Below are 19,754 nucleotides of genomic sequence, written 5' to 3' on the forward strand. Positions count from 1 at the left end.
CAGTCCACAAACATCTGAGAACTGAAAAGTCCAATTACTTGACTCTTAGGAGAAGTTTTTCTGTATCAGAAAAACAGGTGTTCTGGATGGGAGCACATGCTGCTCTAAAACTGTACCTCTCAGCAATAATAGTGCATTTGCAAGGTGCCAATTCCACAGGTGCTAATGCCACCCACAGAGCTGTAGAGCTTGAGCACTGATAACAACAAGTTGTCCACACCATCTTTAGTCCAGTGTTCAAGTTTTCCAGAAAGAATTTCACAGTTCAGTTTGTCTGACTACAGAACAGTTTTCCATTTTCACTGAGTTTTGGCCCAGAGATGACAGCATGTTTAGATCATGTTCATATATGGCTTCTTCTTTGTATGGTAGAGCTTTTGTTAAGTCAGATTGTTGAATGTTGTCATTGTTTTTCTTAAATTTGTAAAGGCTCAGTTCAAACTATAGGATCAAGGTCATTCCTTTGTCTGACCCCCTCCCCAGCCTCTCGAAGTTCTGGGAGTTGGCTGTAGTGTTTTGTCACAAGCACATCCCTTGTGAAGATTCTGTTTGATGTTTGGTAAGCTTCCTGCCCTTTTATGGCTTCACCTGTGTTGTGTATGGTGAACAAATACAGGAATTGAACCATATATTGGGTGTGGGCGAGATTACCCCCTTTATGACCAAGGATGTTGTGATCAGGAAGTCACACACACACACACACACACACACACACACACACACACACCAACGCAACCAAGTGGGGGTTTTACGGTGGGAGGTGCTTGTGGTGTATTGTGTAAACTGTAACTCTCATGGAAATAAATAGGAGAGCTGCTCTTTGAAGGAGTTGGTCTGGAGACAGGTGAGGAGTATTATGCTCCACAGCCTGGTTCTGACCAAGCCTTTCCTCGTTAGCGACTAAAAGACCGGTTGAAGATGTTCTGTCTTGGTTTCGTTCTTCATGAGGAATAAGTCTCTAAACTAGCGGGGCATGTGGAAACACAGACTCTACAGCTTTAATCTGCATTTATGGATGGCACTAAAGACAATGTTGTTTTTAATGCAGTATCGACTGAGGGCCTGAAGATTAACGGCCTGCAGTACCAATTTTTACTCTCGTTCCACTCCAGATTCTTTCAATCTTTTGACGATCTTATGCAGATGAAGATCTATTTAAAATCTTCACAAATTTGAGGAAGAATATTCTGAAATTGTTACACATCTTATACTGCAACTGACAGTGACATATATATACAGTTTATTTGCATATTTACCATCTTTACCTCTGAGAAATGTTGCCTCTCTATGATCCTCTTTTTAATACCACTAACTTTTCCAGTCTTTTGTTCCCCCGTCCCAACTTCTTTAGGCGTGTTGCTGCCATTAACTTCAAAACAAGATAGTATTTTTTTTTTACAAAATAGTCAAATGTCTAAGTTTAAACACTAGATATATTTAATATGCTCTGCTGTGAATAAAAGATTTATATATGAATTTGCAAATCATTGCAAAAATGTCAAAACTCTTTGAAAGTGGGTTTGTACAAATAGTAATAATCCTTATTGTCATAGAGTTGCTTTTCTATAGACTGCTAATTCAACCAGTCACCACATATATACTGTATAAACTGGCCCATTTATCATTTCTTGGATTAAAAGGTCAGAAGCTTTCACATGTTTTGTGACAATCGTACACAAAACCAATATGCTTTCAAGCTCTGTGAGCATTAACATCATGTACATACCTAATATAGGCCTCATAGTAGCGTGTCCTGCTCCAGGGACAGGAAGAAGAGATGGATCAGGCAGACAGACGGGATTTGTTGGAACCGGAAACCAGGATGGGGAGGGGAGGAAGGGTTCATGCAATGACAAATGAAAAGAGGATACAAGCTGAAATGCTTAAATGGTCTTGTCGGTTTTTCGCTCCTGCTAGATCTATAAATAATCCACAAATTACAGATAAGAAATAAGGTCACGCAATGCCACGGTTTTTCCAAGAATGAACACCACCGAACATTCAAACTGTGGATTCCTAGAAACTGCAACAAACCCAGGTGCAATATGTCAGACTCGACAGCCTCAGTTAGCATGTTTTTTCATGACAGCACAATTAGAAGAAGACTGAAGAAAGATGGCTTGTTTAGAAAGGCTGCCAGAGGAAACCATGATGCCAAGATGGCATCATGGTTTAGGTTTGCAAAATTTCATCTGAAAAAATGCAAGACTTCTGCAACAATGTCCTTTGGACACGTGAGACCAAAATAGAGAAGTTTGGCTATAATGCACAAACACCTCATACCAGTACGTTAGTGGAGGGATGATGATGTGTGCTTGTTCTGCAGCCACAGGACTAAGACACCTTACAGTCATTGAGTTGACCATGAACTCCTCTGTATACCAAAGTAAGTAGTATTAGTAATCAAATGTGAGGCCGTCTTTCTGACAGCTAATGCTTAACCCGAATTGGGATGTGCAACAGGACAACGATCCCAGGCACAGCGGGAAATCTACAGAGTGATTGAAAAAAAAAAACGAATCGAGTGCAGAGCCCAGCCCTCAAGACAATTTAAATGGGACCTTTGGAAAGCTGCGCATAAATGAATACCTGCAAACGTCAATGATCTGAAATAATGTAGTAAAGAAGAGTTGGTCAAAATTTCTCCACAATGATGTGAGCGATAAAGACATAAAGAAAACAACTGTTCAAGTTAGCACAGTTAAAGGTGGTTCTACAAGCCACTGAATAAAGGGTTGCACTTAGTTTTTCATAGGACTCAATGTAACTGAGAATATGTGTAGAACATGCAGATGAATGAATCTATAAAAGCGATCATTTGTTAAATACATACTGATAAAACACTACAAAACTGAGATCTTTTTAATGTAGTGAACTATAATGTAATGATATACATTATATCATACAGTGCACTGCCAGACCAAACTTCTGAAATGTCAGGGGAAAAAGTCATTAACATACTTTGTTAGTGTAACTGTAAACAGTTGTACTGGCAGATTTATTTATTCATATATTAAATACAAATATTTTAACCATATCACTTTCTTACTTAGTTGTATGCATGTGCACTACAAATGGGCCTTATGCTCTATCACACATATATGTGCACACAGTGAGGCCATTGTAAGTTCATGGGAGATGTTAAATAGATAGTGAAACTCCTTCTGCTTATCAGGAATGTAAATCTTAAGGTGACAGAAAATAGGGTCATTATTCTCTCTGTAAGTGACAAGGCTTTATGGATGTGCCTGAGGGTATAGCCCTCAGCCCCTGTGAGATGGGCCAGCATGTAAGAGTTGTGGAATGTCTTTGTCTGTGTGTGTATATATAAGATGTGAGGGCGGCAGAGATGATCCTTGGCTGGGATGTTTCTCTCCACATTGCAGTGTGTTTATTAAACCCACTTCAAAACGGGTGCTTTATTCTACACGAAGAAAAGGACCATGCGACAAATGTGCATAGCTTCAGAGCATGTTGATCCTTTTTCTGAGCAAGAATCCTGACATTCCTTCACTGTCCAAATGTGTTTAACGTTTTTATGGCAGCAATAAACATGACAGTTTACTTATTTTAATTTAAGACATGTTTTATTTTAATTAAGTTTAAAACTTTTTTATTTAATGCAAAATTATATTTTGTTTTAATTTACTTTCAAATTCTTCAGTTGCTGAAGGGGCTGCATAGTTTTCATAAATTTCATAGTTCAGAATAGCTATAATTGTACCAGATGGCTGCATTCAGTTAAGTTGGACTAGACTGTAATACAAACCATTCAGTTTGTCAACAATAAAACTGAAATGAGAGAAAGACTGAGTGTGAGACTTTGATATTAGATAAAATGAATATTGATAAAGTTTACCTTTATGTACAGAATCTGAATATCGCAAAATATTTTAAAAAATTGCAATAATATCGTATCGTGCGTTAAGTATTGTGATAATATCGTATCGTGGGATGTATGGTGATTCCCACCTCTAATAGCTACTGTGGATTTTAACACTGCACTTATGTGTCCTTCAACCAACCTTGTGGAGTGCGACTTCCAAGGCTTGCCTTGCAGTCCTTTGCTGTAAGTAGCTGTTGATGATGCGTTTCTGGTGGAGGACGGGCGACTCCGTATTAAACACTTCTGCTGCCTCGCAATGGTCATGGAGAGAAGTGAGGGCACATTGGCATTGTTGAGGTTGGCATTGGAAGGTATTGGCGACTGAACACAAGTGGAATTACAGTGAGGGTAATGAGTGGTGTGATGAAGTTGATTGTACAGGATGGGTGAAGAGTTCAGTTCTGTCTCTCCTTCTCTATCGTTACTGCTGGCTCTCCTGACGATTTGCGGGGGCTCGGTCGAGGCAGCGCTGGAGAAGGGCAGGATCTGTAGTGGCCGCTGTGTGACGGTGGTGGGGTGAGAAGAGCCTTGCTGATCCCCACCTATGTGGTTGACATGGTTCCCAAAAAGGCTGCCATTACGCTGCACGGAGACACCAGAAATAAAGACTAAATATGACTGCTTAATAAATGAAACTAAACTCAGAACATACTCTTTTCTACCAGAGAGAACCAGTGACAGTATTAACAAAATATCCATTCTCAGATTTCCTGGAAAATTCAATGCAATGAAGTGAGTGACTTATTGAGATGTGTTGCAAGCATATCAGTCACAGAGTTAAGTGGCATTAAGAACAAAAACAACAAAGGACATTCATAGGAATCGCATTAACACACTCCTGTGCACAGCAGGGGAATTTCTCTGGAAGTCTTACTCTGTAGATTTCCTCCTCTTCCTCTGCATTTTCATCTACTAGTCCTTCCTCCTGGAGGTCACACGATATGGCACGACGGATTTCTGGTCCAATGTCATGCAGCGTACGCAAGCCAGCCTGCAAAAAGGACGTGCGTCAAAGCAAACCTCATTAGTATTGTTGTTAACAAACATTTCGATGTTCTCATGCATGAAAATAAATCTTCCCGAACAAATGAACAAAACACCTGTTTAAAGATTGTCATCAATCTTTTAGAGTTTTTCGGATTTGACTGATGTTTGCAAAAGACGGGAAGAAAGGCAAGAGCCACTGCACCCACGTCATAATAGACATGCTTTCTCTTCTTTTGTTAACACACTGTGTGCAAACAGGGTTTGGTTTTTCCAGATTTCCCCACTCCTGATTATGATATGTAGCCAAAGGTCTCATTGGGAAGTTCCACAGAACACCTGACTCAGTGACTTATAGTAGGTAGTGATTATTGTTTATTCATGTGCCCGTAATGTGATGAGCACAAAGAAAGTCTTTTATTGCAAAAATGACTCAAAACTGACAGTTTGATAGTGCTCACCTTAATTCATTTGGATGAACTGCTCACTTAGACTCCATAAATTACTCACTGTGCACTGAATTGACTGACTGAAACGTTGCACTTTCCTCACCTGTAGAGCCAAGGTGGTATTCAGCCTCTCCCATGAGCGCCTTCCCACAAGACCTTGCTCCTTGCGCCTCTTGAACTTTCTGAAGTAGTCCTGTATCAGGAAGGTGGCATAGAACTTCCCCACTGTTACCTCGTCATCTGAGTGAGCAGACACACCAAAGCCTCCCAGGTCAACACCAAAACACCTCAACACCGAAAATCAGCTCATATCCATGCACTCAAGATTCAAAATACTCAGTCAGCCAGTTACTCCTACTGCTGCTATGTCACCAGCTCAGAGAACATTTAATGTGTCCTCGCAACTAAAAAAAAATTACAATCATGAAGCACCACTACTGCAGCATGTTGGGAAAAGAGACAACATCTTGGAAATGAAACCAAATATTTTAGCTTTATTCCAAATGCCAAAAGAATACTGACCGATAATCCCAAAATGCCATAAATCCTCAATGCTTAACCAGGACACTGACCTTTCTGCCTAAGAAGCTCCAAGAGGTTAACAACTGCTGCATGCATGAGCACATTTTTTGAGCACATGAAAAATATGTCTTTTCTCAGGCCTATTACTAAGTACTGTCAGATTCACGGTAAACAAAGAAATAAAAGATATAAACTCAGAACTGTTAATAATAGCGGAGTATCTGACTGTCTACCTCTGCAAAAGACGTTTGCTCTCAGAAAATCGTGTACAGCAAGATTAATCTTGATGACTGATAACATTTAAGCCTGCAGCTTGCATCTTGCTTCATCTCTAAAATGCACGAAGTTATGAAAGACTCCAGCAACACACAAAAAACCACAAATACACAAAAACCTCGCTCAAAAAAGTGAAGCACAATCTTCAAAAATGAAGTTTATATAACAGATTTCTAAAAAAAACAAATAAGGACGCAGACGCATGTTTATTATCAATTCAAATAAACCAAAGCATTTATGCCTGCACATATTGTACAGTGACTGCAGACTTGATAAAATTTAAGCAGCTATGATTTCAGAGACAGACAAGCAGAAGTGTTTTATGTGTTAGACCAATGATATGATCTGTAGCAAGAAGCGCATGCAAGAAAACAGCAGAGTAAAAGGTTTATAGAAGCAAGGGTAAGCTCTACAGATGTTCTATCAAGACACAAAACATAAACTTAGTTTAGCCAGAAGGGAAGCGATGACTGTACACACTGTCTGCCATGCAGGGAGGCTTATCGGGCTTGGCTCTAATTCTCTCAGATAAGTGGCTGCTGAAGCAGAACGGGGAGAGATGCTGGACAATAACAAAAAAAAGCCAGCTGAATCACTGTGTGCAAGAAACAAGTGGTTTTCTCTCGGTTTGTCACCACCTCTCCTTAACCCATTTTAACTGGAGGGGAACTGAGTAAACGTGACAAATGCTGTGGCCAATATTCCCTCCAGGAGTCCAAAGAGAGCGGTGACCTTTATGTGGTTATGATCCGTCTTTAGGAATCAGACTCGTTTCTCTACACACACGACACAGCCAGAGTTAAGCTGCACAGGGCTCTGTTCAGAAAGGACCAAAGATATAGAGCCAAAAAAAGGTATTTTAAAAATGCTCATCTGTATTTTAAAATCAGAAACTGATGATCTGAGTAAATCTGGTAACGTCTGTGTGACAGACTGGTGACCCTGCCTCTACCTGGGATAGCTGGGATAGGCTCCAGGCTCCCCACGAGCCTCATTGGATAAGCAGAAAAGAATGACTGGATCATTCGAAATTTCTAATTTCTTGTAGTTTAGTAAATACATAGCCTCACCAATTTCATTTTCAAAAACATCTAACTCCTCGACAGGAAGGATCAAATCTTAACAATTAAGTAAACCTTTTTCCCCCAGAAAAATTGCATTTGGGGATTTTTACGATTCACGTTTTTAAGGAACTCCTTGCGTTAATTCAAGTATTAGTTTGCTGAAAACGAATGAACTGATTTTACACGTGTGAGCGACATCTCAAAACCAATAATCCCTGACTCTTTTTGTTTTTCTTAAGAACAAAAGCATCCTGGTGTAAAGGGATCACAACTATGCCCACATGTGGATTCCCTTTCTGGACAGAGCCCGATGAAGTAAGTGAGGTATCAGTAGCTTCATGCCACCAGACTAAAACAGAACTGCTCCAAAGAGCTCAGGACGGCAGAAAGAGAAGAAAGGAAGGCCAGTGACTGAAAACAAAGGAAGCTGTAGAACAGAGAGGCTTGGCGAAAAAGAAAAGAGAGCGGTTAGCGAGCTAATGCACACAAAGACATGCAGTACAAGCATAGAAAACATGGAGACACACTGGAGCTGCTACGCTAGCACAACAATGTGAAAGTCTCTCACTTAGATTATAAAACTGACTCTCCAACAAACTGACTACTTTATGAGATGCTGTTTGAGTTATCGTTAAACATCATTGTAGTTAACAGTGACACTTTTCAACTGAAAGGAATAAGGTGAGTTTCTGTGAAATACATAAGTTTAACTTCACAACAAATTAAAAGTTTTGTTGTAGTAAAGCAGCTGGTCTTGCAGTTTCAGAAAGGCAAAAACAGGATGATAAAGGCTTCCTGTGGGTTCGTTTTCACCTCCTGTTTTCTGTTTCATAAAGCTTATTCTTATCTGTACTTCACCTTGTCCTTTACACCTACTGATCTACATCACAAGGCGAGGAACCCGTCTTGATTCTTTTGTTGACTTTAAAATTATTTTGGCTTCAGACGTACTTAGCATGCTTAGGCTTCCACTAGTATTGTTTGGAAATATAAAAAAAAAGATATATATACATATAAGAATCCATCTGTAAAATTATTTTTATCATGTGAGCAAGAGAATGGAACAGACACATGAGAGAGACAGTCACTTGACGAAAGCAACGAAAGCAGTTTTGTCCCTGTGCATTTGTGTACAACGACCACTGACCGCCTGCAGGAGGCACCACTTGGTCCAGTAGCTTCATACTGGTCCTCTTCCAGATCTTCTTGATCACAGCTCTAAGCTCCTCATTGGCTTGCTCCAGGTTCCCTTTGAAAAGTGCAACCAAGGTTAAAAATAAGTAAGAGTATGAAGTCTGCTTTTCACACACAGTCATAACATACGTCAAAATATTTCTTACCATCATGAGTTATAATTAATGATTATGCTTTACTTTGGTGCTAAGTTACCTTTTTTGTAATTAAAGGACCATGTTGGTTATGCAGTGGACTGCAGGAGGAACTACTACTTAAATATGATCTATAGCGCCCTCTTGTGTTAATTCTGGAAGGAACAACTGAGTTTGGGTCACAAAAATAAAAGTGGTTCAACTCAGAGTGACATACTTTTCGACTGCTCAGTTAAATAGTATATTCCTGTGTGAAGCTTTAAATGCCCACTTACTTTATTTGTTAAATATTCAAATGAAATGTGTTTTTTCCTTATTTAATGCTGATATAAGACTTGATTCCCAGTGCATTTAAATCTGTCTCCTATTAACTTCACTGTGCTGCAGTGGTTTCTCTGGGCTGTAATCTTAAGCTTCTGCACATACAACAGGTCACTGATCCCATTAGCCTCACCTCTTAGTCCTCCTACTTAAAATGCCAAAATGTCATAGCGCTTAAAAGGCAATCGACTGCATACTACACAACATGGCAGACAGCTCTAAAATGCTAAACCAATCTATAAGAAAGCAAACAATAAGTCTGCAGATCCAAAAGCGGCTGAAGGTGCACACTCACCTTCAGTCTTAATCTTGAGAGCAGTGCGGACCAAAGCAAACAGGGTGGCATTAAACATTACAGTTCCATCACTGTTCAGGGGCATGTTCATTGCCACCAGACGCTGTAAAATAATCCAAAACACAGATTAACACTGAGGTGCCTAATGTTAAATTAGTAATATGAAAACTGCAAGTTTAATGAGTGAGATATACAAAAGCTGCAACTTATTTTAGGTGATACAGTAAAAGAGTGGCAGTGTAGTGCATTATCTTCATTGCTATTGTATGGAAAGTTGTAGAAACCCACCTTACAGGCCACTCTGTGAGGGCAAAGTTTCCCAAAGCCCAGCGGGGGTTGGATCCTCCTCAGTAGAGTAACTACATCGAGATGCTTTATCCTGCCCCTGACAGCACATTCAGATTAAACGCATCACACCAAGCAAGCAGTCTCCACTACAGCCACAGGTCCTAATAAGTATGTACACTTTAGAGAATTTACAATTATAAAAAATCACTATCATATTTAATGGAGTCGTTTTTAACACTAGTATAGTGTACCATTTAAGAGATAAATAACAAGAGAAAATGCTTCAGACTACTCTTCACAACTGGTTCCAAGTACTAACTTTGCTTCTGGGTCGTATTCTGACCAGATCCTTTTAAACTCGTCCAAGTGGTGCGGCCCAAGAATGGACCAATCACGGGTCAGATAGTCAAAATTATCCATGATGACAGCAACAAACAGGTTTATGATCTGCAAGAAAAAAAAACATGCAACATTTTTTGTAACAGAAACTGTGCACGGGACTGTGAAAACTCAAGTCTGCGTGTAAAAATTAGTCACTTTGAACACAGTCAGATGGCTGAAGCTTACCAGGAAAGCACAGAGCATGTAGAAGCTGATGAAGTAGATAATGGCAAAGCCACTGCCACAGGTCCTCTCCTCCCCAGGGTTGTAGTCTGACTCTGAATCGCACAGCTTGCCTGGCATGCAGGCTAGCATGATCTCCTGCCAGGCCTCGCCTGTAGCACACCTAACAGTGAACGAGGAACAACGTCAATACAGCTGCAGCCGTACATAAAAAAATAAAGATACATTTATTATGTACAAATACATACTGACCTGAACAGCATCAAGACAGCTTGGGGAAAAGTTTGAAAGTTGTTGTTGCGGTTGATTTGTGTCCCATCTACCATTGCTATTTTCCCAAACACCTAAAAAAGAGAAGAAATATCCCATTAATGCCTAGATTCTCTCAAAGAAAGACATATACATATTGTGCAGGGTATCTAACAGGTCCTACCGTTTCATGTAACGGTACCATTTCCTAACAAATTACCTGCATTCCAATTACAGCGTAGATGAAGAACAGCATGGCTATCAGGAGTGCGACATAGGGAAGAGCCTGAGGGAGGAAAAAAAAGAACTTGGACGCTGTGAAATCTGCAGTTTAACTTGAGCAGTGTCAAGTCATAACTGCTTCTATTTTATGCTGGTATTCTACGCAACAAAACATACCCCTATCAGTTTTTCGAGTGCGCCTGCTGCAAGCTCATTTCAACATACTTCTACTTCTGGTTGGTTTGGTTTTCATCACAACCCTAAGCAGTGTTAGTTATTTACTGTGGTGGAAAATATATTTCTCCAAGAATTAACACCATACACCACAGTTTACATTGCAAATCAAAAGACTGAGAGCACTCTGAAGGAACGTGCAGTGTTATGGTGTTTTGGTAAGACAAAGATCAAGGAATTGGACAAATAAAGAAGAAAAACATCATCCATGTTTAAGTCAAACATATGAACTTATTTTGGAATTTTTAACTTGACGGGACAAAAGAGGTGAGTATATTTATTATACTGATAATACATTATAATAGGTTAATATATGTTTTCAGTTCAGTCTGTCTCCTTAATAAAAAATGGTTAAGTGAGAGGAACAGACTGAGAACTTTATCTCATTAGATAATACAGATACTGGTTTACTTTAGGGGAAATGATTTGTAGTTGGAAAACAAAGGTGATAAGTCATAGTATATTCAAATAAATGTTGCTGCATTAACTCAGCATGTTTAAAATGGCAATAATAACATACTGTGATAATATTGTATCATGAGGTCTTTGGTGAGTCCCTTCTCTCTGCTACAGTCTCACCTGGAAGGACTTAATGAAGGTCCACAGGAGAGTCCTGATTCCCTCACCCCTGCTCAGCAGTTTGACCAATCGCATCACCCTGAACAAGCGGAAGAAGGTGATGGAGATGCGAGCGCTGTCCTCTGTGTTCTGAAGCGGATGAGGGCAAGAGTTATTATGGGACAAAGAAATAAAAGGAACATTTTCCATTTTCCAGCACACTAATGAAGATATGCAACACTCGTTCATTCATGCAGTCAGTCATACATGCATTCTTCATGAGAGTCATGTATGGGACATATTAGTTACCAAGCAACACCAAATAAATTTAAATGCTTGTGAAAAAGCCTCCCACTTTGGACTTTAGAAACTCTTTACAGTGACGACAATAAACAAGCATGCAGAACAACTTGTGTGTTAAACGCCATGCCATTAACAGACCTGGAGGACTTGCACATACGGGAAATTTAAATGTGCATTTAATTGTGGACAGCTACAGAGAGTTTTATCTGCAAATACATAAGAGCTAAGTCAAGAGCAGTTCATTTTAAATAACCTGACTGCTAATGCTACACAGAGCTACACTAGAATGAAGGACAAAAAGGCCAGTTTTAATCCCGCGTGTCATGCCATGCACCAAGACGGGACAAAAAAATCAGCAGATTGAAAACTGGTGCCAAAATGCAACAAACCAGGTGGATTCAAAATGGGACTGTGACAGACACTGAGAGTTCAACACAAACCCTTACAAGTGATTCAATCAGTTCTGGTATTTAAAAAAGATTTTCAGCAGTAACTGAGCAAAAAGTGTAACAACAGAAAGATGCTGATGCTTTGACTTTTTTTTTTTTTTGGATGGTCACAGAAGGGTGAGGGTCTTAAATAAAAGAGGAGGGGCTTCTTACCCCTGGCTCCACTATCACCTTGACAACAGGAATGGCTGCCGACTTGAAACCAAAAGCCTAAAGTTAATCCGAGTCATACGAACCAGCACCAAACCATTCACAGGTAAGTGCTGCTGCAAACATCACATATCATCAGTGACCTGTGCTTCATTCAACATCCGAATACATTAAAAACTCTCAGATGGAACTTTATTTAAAAAAAAAACAACAACAACACAAACAACACAGCATCAAAACTTACCAACAACAACAAGATCAGCAGTGTAAGCCTGTCGCCACATATTCTAAGCAGTAACACCATAAATAAGATTCATGGAAATAAGAATGCAAATACCTGTTGCTCTACTAAATGTTCAAGCATTCTCTCACAGGGTTTATTCTGTTTATTACTACCAAGTTCTATATTTCAATTACAGGAGGTGTCTTATTTTAAACAGTCATTCAAAAAATTCATACAGACACACATCATGACACGGAAAAGGTGGCAAAGAGCGTGAAATCAGTGTTAACATGACCCACAGAAAAGGACAAAGAGTCGCCTTGGAGTAGCAGTATAACAAATTCATTCACAGATTAAGTACGTATATAATTAAGAAACAAGATCTTAGTAGATCTAATTAGACTTTATAACTTGCTATTTTATCAATTCTTTCTTTTAATGCCAATTTAATAAAAGATCCTTTTTCACTCTTTTCATTCAAACCACAGTACGCTGACACAAAAAACAATGTCTCCCTTTTTCTGGATTGACTAAATAATTATCAAATGTGTGTCACTAAATAAAGTGGTGAAACCGTTACATAGTGTTCATATTTTATCCGTTCACATGACTGCACACATGTTTCCCCACACTCACTGAACGGCAACTGAAGTGCTTTTATAATCTTATAAAAGACCCAAAGCCCTCTTTTGAGCTCTTTTAATCTCAGCTACACTCAGCTAGTTTAAGCTCAGTTAGCTCTGAGTAGATGGATTCTAATTTGTTTATTTTGTGTTTATTCTATCACATTACAGGCGCTTATGACCTCTGCTCCTTAAGTGCGCCGTATATGACCACTCCTACACTGTTTAACTATTTTAAAAGACCAGCAGGTCTCTGCAGCAACCTGGACAAATGTGGTGGGAACACAATTCTCCTGATAGGTCAGTCCCTTCCTTGAACTCTTTCATTACTGTCCCATAAAAAATACATAAAGACATGGGCTTTACAGTTTCAAGATTCCCTAAAATGCCAGTTTTCCTTAAATGATCCACACCGGTGGCTCTAAAGTTCATTTGAATAGATACAGGTCAAATTTGACCCAGAACAGCCTCGGTTTGTACTGTGCAACAGTAAAAAGTTTTAACATATTTTCATTTTTGTTTATTTTTGGTCACTTTTGGAAAAGTCACCAGTCTTCAGATGACCTAAAAACAGATTCAATCTGACCTGAACAGTATGTAAGGGTTAAAAAGCTAGGGTCAGTTATATGTTTTTTAAAGCAGCAGCTTTTCCTGTTATGAAACTGCAAAAAATAATTCATAATGCCTGAAAAAAGACAGCTGCGCCCTTGATTTGTAACACTGATGCTACAGCAAGGCACTCCTGCAGCGGAAGACACAGCAAGACATGTGCGATAAATGATTACTTACATTGATCTCAGTGATGGCAATGTCAACCACGCTACCCACAACAATTAAGGCATCAAACGTGTTCCATGCATCAGCAAAATAGTTCTGCAAGCACAGGCAACAAAGACACATAGAAAAGAAGAAAGAAAGACAACAAAGCCAGGAAGAAAAGGAAGAAGTAGTAAAAAAAAGAAGTGTGAAAGACAGAAAGAAAAGAGCATCAAAAAGTTGTGCTTTGATATAACAGAGCGAGGCTGAAAAGGTTTTCCTGTCTGAGCTTGTGAGAGTGCCAACTTTTATTATTGCTGGCTAAAAGGAATACATGCGGTTTGTTGGCACTTATTGCCCCCGAAAGCTAACAGCAGATTTTCAGGTTATTTAGCAGATATTTGGCCTATCAACCATTGAGCCCAACAAAGATTTAAAAGATCGTTTCAAGTGTAGACACTATTCAACACTAATTTAAGACAGGAAGGTAAGGAAGAAGGAAAGATGTGAAGGATGGAAAAAAGGAGAGTGACAGTAGCAGTTGGAGAGCAGGAAGAGGGAATGACAGAGTTCTACATACTGACGTCTTTCTACCTGGCTGAGTATGATGTCGACTACACTGCCAATCACCACCAGAGCATCGAAGACGTTCCAGGCGTCCCCGACATAGCCCTGAATATGGCAGCATGCACAGCCAGCAGGAGGAGAGGGGGGAGGCAGGAGAGGAGGGTGATGCAGGAAAGTATAAGAGGTTACAGTGAGGGGTACAGGAGGGTGACGATAAGAAATCAGTGGAAGGATGAGATTCGAGCAAAGAGCCCGTGATGGGAGGCAACAGGAACAGGAAGAAAGAGGGCTGGCTTAAAAGTGTCTTCAGGTAAAAACTCAAACACTGATCTTTTTGGGGATAAAATATAAAAAGGAAATCTAGAGGAAAACTCTTTCCCTTTTGAATGCCTAAAAGGGGTAACCCTTGTTTTCCTAAACTGAGCAGTGTCTGTCATATTTGAGGCCCCCTTCCAGAACAAAATGACTGGGGGTGCTCCAGAAGTTACTGAGGGTGATCTCTGCCTACACAGGTTGGAAAAACCTGGAACCTGATCTAATGGTCCTCAAACTGCATTTTTATTAACATATACTGGAGTTTTAAAACTCATCATTAAGGGTAGAGAGGTGGTCATCTACATGTGGGAAAGAGTTAAGGTACTATTGGTCATTTTGAATAGATCTGCATATAATTTGCTTAAACACTTTTTTTTTTGCTTTTTTGCAGTATGGACAATTTTTGACAAAAAATAAAATAAATCATAGAGAGGAGAGAAGAGACTTACTCTGGGCTTGAAGGCAATCAGCTTGAGGATCATCTCTACAGTGAAAACCCCAGTGAACACCATGTTCAGGATGTCCATGGCATAGTTAAATAAATGAGACTGACCATGGTGCTGAAAAGAGACATATGCACAGACTAAACACACAAATATTAAGAAACAAATACGTATTTCAGCATATGACAAAAGACTGTACATCATCATTTTAGACTCATTATGTACAGATCAGATCAGTTCAACCATTAACATTTCTAGGCATAGCAATATTTGACAAACTGGTAAATTAAAAATTTATATGCTACACTATTCAGCATTCGCTCGTTTGTCTTCACATATATATGAACTTGAGTGATATCCCATTCTTAATCCATACGGTTTAATATGGTCCACCGTCCATATTCACCTACACTAGCTTCAAATCTTCTGTCTTTATTTATGGCAATTTTTGAACATTCTTCCAGAAGCACATTTGTGAGGTCAGACACTGATGTTGGACGAGAAGGCCTGGCTCACAGTCGCCGCTCTAATTCACCCCAGAGGTTTTCTATCGGGTTGAGATCAGGACTCTGTGCAGGCCAGTCAAGTTCTTTTACACCAGACTTGCGCACCATGTCGTTATGGATCTTGCTTTGCGCACCAGAGTGCAGTAATGTTGGAACAACAAGGGGCCATTGCCAAACTGTTCCCAGTACCCTTCAGGAGAAGGGTGCTGGGAACTGGGTTTGACGGTTATCTGGAGAAGGGTACTTCTCCAGATAACCGTCAAACCCAGACTTGTTCATCAGACTTGCAGATGGAGAAGTGAGATTCATCACACCAGAGTACATCTCCACTGCTCTGGTGCTTTACACCACTGCATCCGAGACTTTGCTTTGTGCTTGGTGATATTGGGCTTGGATGCAGATGCTCAGGCATGGATACCCATTCCATGAAGCTCTTTTCACATTGTTCTTGAGCTAATCTGAAGGCCACATGAAGTTTGGAGGTCTGTAATGATTGAGCGTATAGAATGTTGATGACCTCCACACACTATAATACCACTAACAGCTGATTCTGGAATATTTAGTAGTGAGGAAATTTCATGGCTGGACAGATCTTCTGCAAGTGACCCATTCTTTCACAAAGTTTGTAGAAGCAGACTGCATGCCCAGGTGTGTTTTATACACCTGTGACCATGGACGTGATTGGATGATCATTGACTTTAATGAGTGAGTCAGTACGTTTGGCAACAAACTCTATGTAGTGATTGTAAACCCAGTTCAACTTTACCTTAAGGACAGAATGAATAGTTCTTACCTGAATGGCCAGGCATAAGGTGTTGAGGATGATTAGGACAAACATGACGTATTCAAAGCCGGTGGAGTTCACCACATACCAGAACTTGTACTGGTAGGGGTTTTTGGGAATGTAGCGCCGAAGAGGGCGAGCTTTAAGAGCGTACTCGACACACTGACGCTGCCATGGTGTTGATGGTTTGTTGAGGCAAAAAGAAGCAGAGACTCATAACCAAGTAATTAATTATTAAGATATTATTTGGCTATAATGTTGCATTATTTCTTCATGCTTTTGAAATAATCATAAACAGACTTTCCTACCTGATTTTTGTCCAGCTCACAGTTCTTGTACTCCTTTTCCCCTTGCTCCTGGAACGTAACAATAACAAAACCAACAAAGATGTTCATCATGAAGAAGGCAATGATGATGATGTAGATGATGAAGAAGATGGATATCTCGATGCGGTAGTTGTAGATAGGGCCCATGTTCTCCCTGTTGGAGTCGATGGCCTTGTACAGCAGACTGTAGGGACAAAACGGAGACAGAAAGTCAAGATAATCAGTTACTATCCAGTGGCAATACAGGATTTAGTTTGGAAGAAGCAAAATAAATACCAAACATTAAATTCCATCTCGCACATAAAACAGTACTTACGTGGGCCATCCTTCAAAGGTGGAAACGGTAAAAAGAGCCATCATGGCCATGAGGACGTTGTCAAAGTTGAATTCACTGTTATACCAGATCCTCTCCTTCACCATGGGCAGCGCAGTGTCACCATTGTTGTAGAGAATATATGTACCCCTGGGATTTAAAGATAATATTAACTACATATGCTGTGTGCAGACTGAAAATGCAAGCAAAACCAGTAAGGAATCAAAGATCTCACTTGCACTCATCTGGGCTGGACTTTGCATCATCTGTGCATCGATAAAATTTACCCTTTAAAAAAGAAAGCAGATCATGTCAGCTGTAGTGTTGTGCAAAAATCCCAAACTTATATGTATATAAGTATATACAGTATGTATAGCTTTTTATTATTTTATGGTAGAAGCATCGTTTAATTTAGTGAAGTGCAGAAGAGAAGTGAGATTTTACAATCAGTGTGCGCCTGTTTCCCATTATAGCTCATTGCTGTACCTTAAAAAGTTGCACTCCGATACAAGCAAACATGAACTGCAGCAGAGTGGTGACGATCATGATGTTGCCAATGGTCCTGATGGCCACAAATACACACTGGACCACGTGCTGCAAAGCATACAGTTACAGTGCTATTAGAAATACACGGTTTGTGTCACCAACAAAAGCGTGTGTTTGCACAAACATGGGTGCAAATTCAGACGGACAACTAAACCCATGCATATAGACAGAGAGAGATATTGTCACTCTCACCTTGAGTCCCTTAGCTCTGTTGATGGCCCTGAGAGGACGAAGAACTCGCAAAACACGAAGAATTTTCACCACTGAGATGGCGGACGACCTTTAGGAGACAGAAAAACAGATCAGCGAAAAAGGGTTTTAATTTTTAATGGGTATGTCCCCACAGAGGTATTAGTATACTGAACCCTAAAGTTTTAGTTGCTGAGCAACTTAACTGTGACAGAGTACAGACAGGGTTTAGAGAATCAAGATATAACATGTTAATTCAGTTGTTTTTACTCATGACTTCTTCACAATCTTCAATTGAATTAGGCCATTACCCTAAGTAGCCACTACTGATTTAGTTTAGGTAATGTTTAGGGATTCATGAGTGCGGCTGAATCAAGTAGGAAACACAAAACAGGCATGAAGTCTACTTATTCTATAAATTCACTGGTGAGTTACGCGCACTTTTCTCACATTGGATATTACACTGACTTTCTACTAGGGTGATGGCAGGATAAAGACCATTTAATGTCCATTCTGACTGAGTCACACATTTCCATTTTCACATATGGCTGTGCTGGGTAATGTCTAGAAAGGTTCAGGGAAATGTAGTACATGTGTGAAAACTGTAGTTTTTAACTAATCATCTGAACATAGTTGCTCAATTTTTAATGACAATCCCACTTACTGAATGCCAAAAGACACCAGAGACACACCAACGACCAGCAGGTCTAATAGGTTAAAGTAGTTTCTACAGAACGCCCCTTTATGAAGGAATGCTCCAAATGCTGTCATCTGGACAAAGGAGAGAACCATGTTGATTAGCCATCAATCAAGGAGGAGGTTCAATCAAGGCAGCAATATGACTGAAAATGCATAATGACAGTTTGCTATAGATGATCTGTTATATTCTAACTGTTATATTCTGTTATATTCTAAGGATTAACAAAAGCACTCAAGCTTGGTAAGTTAAATTAACAGGTAAAAGTTTCAATCAATATTTAAAACACATTTGAAATGAGAAACGTCAGCGATGCATTTATGTGCAGTACCGCGCGCGCACACACACACACATTGATGGTATATACAGTACATATAGATACATTAGGTACAGAAATTGCAAAATGTTAACACGACATGGGGAACATTTTAAAACTACATTCATTTCCTGTACAGATTAAGCCACAAAGTGAACCATAAACAAGGACTTTCAAGCTTAAGCTTAAATGAGATTTTCTGGTGCAGACATGCAGCAAGTAATGGGGAAAGGTTAGAGACTCATTTGTGAATGTAAAAATAATAAAACTGTTTCGGATTTTTGTGGATTTCTTCAAGCTTTTTATTTGGAAGAACAGTTTTCCAAAAAAAGCTTCTTATCTGTGTTCACAGTGTCCAATGAGACAGTGTGATTAGCTTGGTGTTAGTTGGAGTGAACATCATGAACATCTATTACTATAGATGTTCATGTTTAGTTATTTAAAATCTTTGTATATATCATGTTAATTTCAATCTATTATATTACATTCTCAGTACGTCCCATGTAAGTAACTTAATGGTCTGTCTATGTGACAGACTTTTGTTTGAGTCACCTCTAAATACTGAAGTTCTGAAATTAGGTCCTTAAATATCACAGACATATACCTGAACAAACAGCAATTCACTCCAGTAAAAGCGAGGACATTTTTGACGACAATCAGAATTGTGCAACCCTTACCACTCTGATTACAGAGTGCTAATATTGATGTAAAGCTCTATTTAAAATTTAAAATGTTTTTAGGGTGCTGCATTATGTAGATATACATATTCATTTAAAATATAAATGAACTACCATGGAGGCAGGAGTTTGAGCCACAGAATTGAAACTGAGATTATTGACCAAAAAAATCAATAATCATGTCACGTTTACATTTTCAGGTTAAACATGTACAGGTTAGCTTTAAAACTGACAGGGTTTCTATGTAGCTTGCAAAGGAGAAGAAGAAGAAGAAGAATACATAAATACATACATACACACATATACATACACACACATATATATATATATA

General features: G+C 39.4%; 1 protein-coding gene across 15 annotated transcripts in view; it reads right to left on the bottom strand.

Moving 5' to 3' along the window:
- Positions 1-19,754, bottom strand: part of cacna1db (calcium channel, voltage-dependent, L type, alpha 1D subunit, b) — a 118,408-nt gene that overhangs the window by 40,576 nt on the left and 58,078 nt on the right. For 8 of the 15 annotated variants that reach the window (XM_085146786.1, XM_085146775.1, XM_085146774.1 and 5 more), the window contains 22 exons: positions 18,398-18,504; positions 17,737-17,824; positions 17,485-17,592; positions 17,234-17,286; positions 17,002-17,148; positions 16,668-16,869; positions 16,369-16,527; positions 15,076-15,186; positions 13,778-13,861; positions 12,146-12,187; positions 11,262-11,390; positions 10,447-10,512; positions 10,230-10,321; positions 9,981-10,140; positions 9,733-9,860; positions 9,414-9,510; positions 9,126-9,228; positions 8,329-8,430; positions 5,423-5,559; positions 4,761-4,877; positions 4,026-4,468; positions 1,727-1,753 (listed from right to left, as the gene is read on the bottom strand). In XM_085146786.1, coding sequence (XP_085002912.1) covers positions 1,727-1,753; positions 4,026-4,468; positions 4,761-4,877; positions 5,423-5,559; positions 8,329-8,430; positions 9,126-9,228; positions 9,414-9,510; positions 9,733-9,860; positions 9,981-10,140; positions 10,230-10,321; positions 10,447-10,512; positions 11,262-11,390; positions 12,146-12,187; positions 13,778-13,861; positions 15,076-15,186; positions 16,369-16,527; positions 16,668-16,869; positions 17,002-17,148; positions 17,234-17,286; positions 17,485-17,592; positions 17,737-17,824; positions 18,398-18,504 — 2,702 coding nt within the window. Of the gene's footprint in view, positions 1-1,726; positions 1,757-3,998; positions 4,469-4,760; positions 4,878-5,422; positions 5,560-8,328; positions 8,431-9,125; positions 9,229-9,413; positions 9,511-9,732; positions 9,861-9,980; positions 10,141-10,229; positions 10,322-10,446; positions 10,513-11,261; positions 11,391-12,145; positions 12,188-13,777; positions 13,862-14,338; positions 14,417-15,075; positions 15,187-16,368; positions 16,528-16,667; positions 16,870-17,001; positions 17,149-17,233; positions 17,287-17,484; positions 17,593-17,736; positions 17,825-18,397; positions 18,505-19,754 lie in introns of all 15 variants that reach the window. The other 7 variants (XM_085146778.1, XM_085146789.1, XM_085146782.1 and 4 more) reach the window with 5 other exon arrangements.

This window comes from Neolamprologus multifasciatus, chromosome 20 (assembly GCF_963576455.1).
Source record: "Neolamprologus multifasciatus chromosome 20, fNeoMul1.2, whole genome shotgun sequence".
Taxonomy (NCBI): domain Eukaryota; kingdom Metazoa; phylum Chordata; class Actinopteri; order Cichliformes; family Cichlidae; genus Neolamprologus; species Neolamprologus multifasciatus.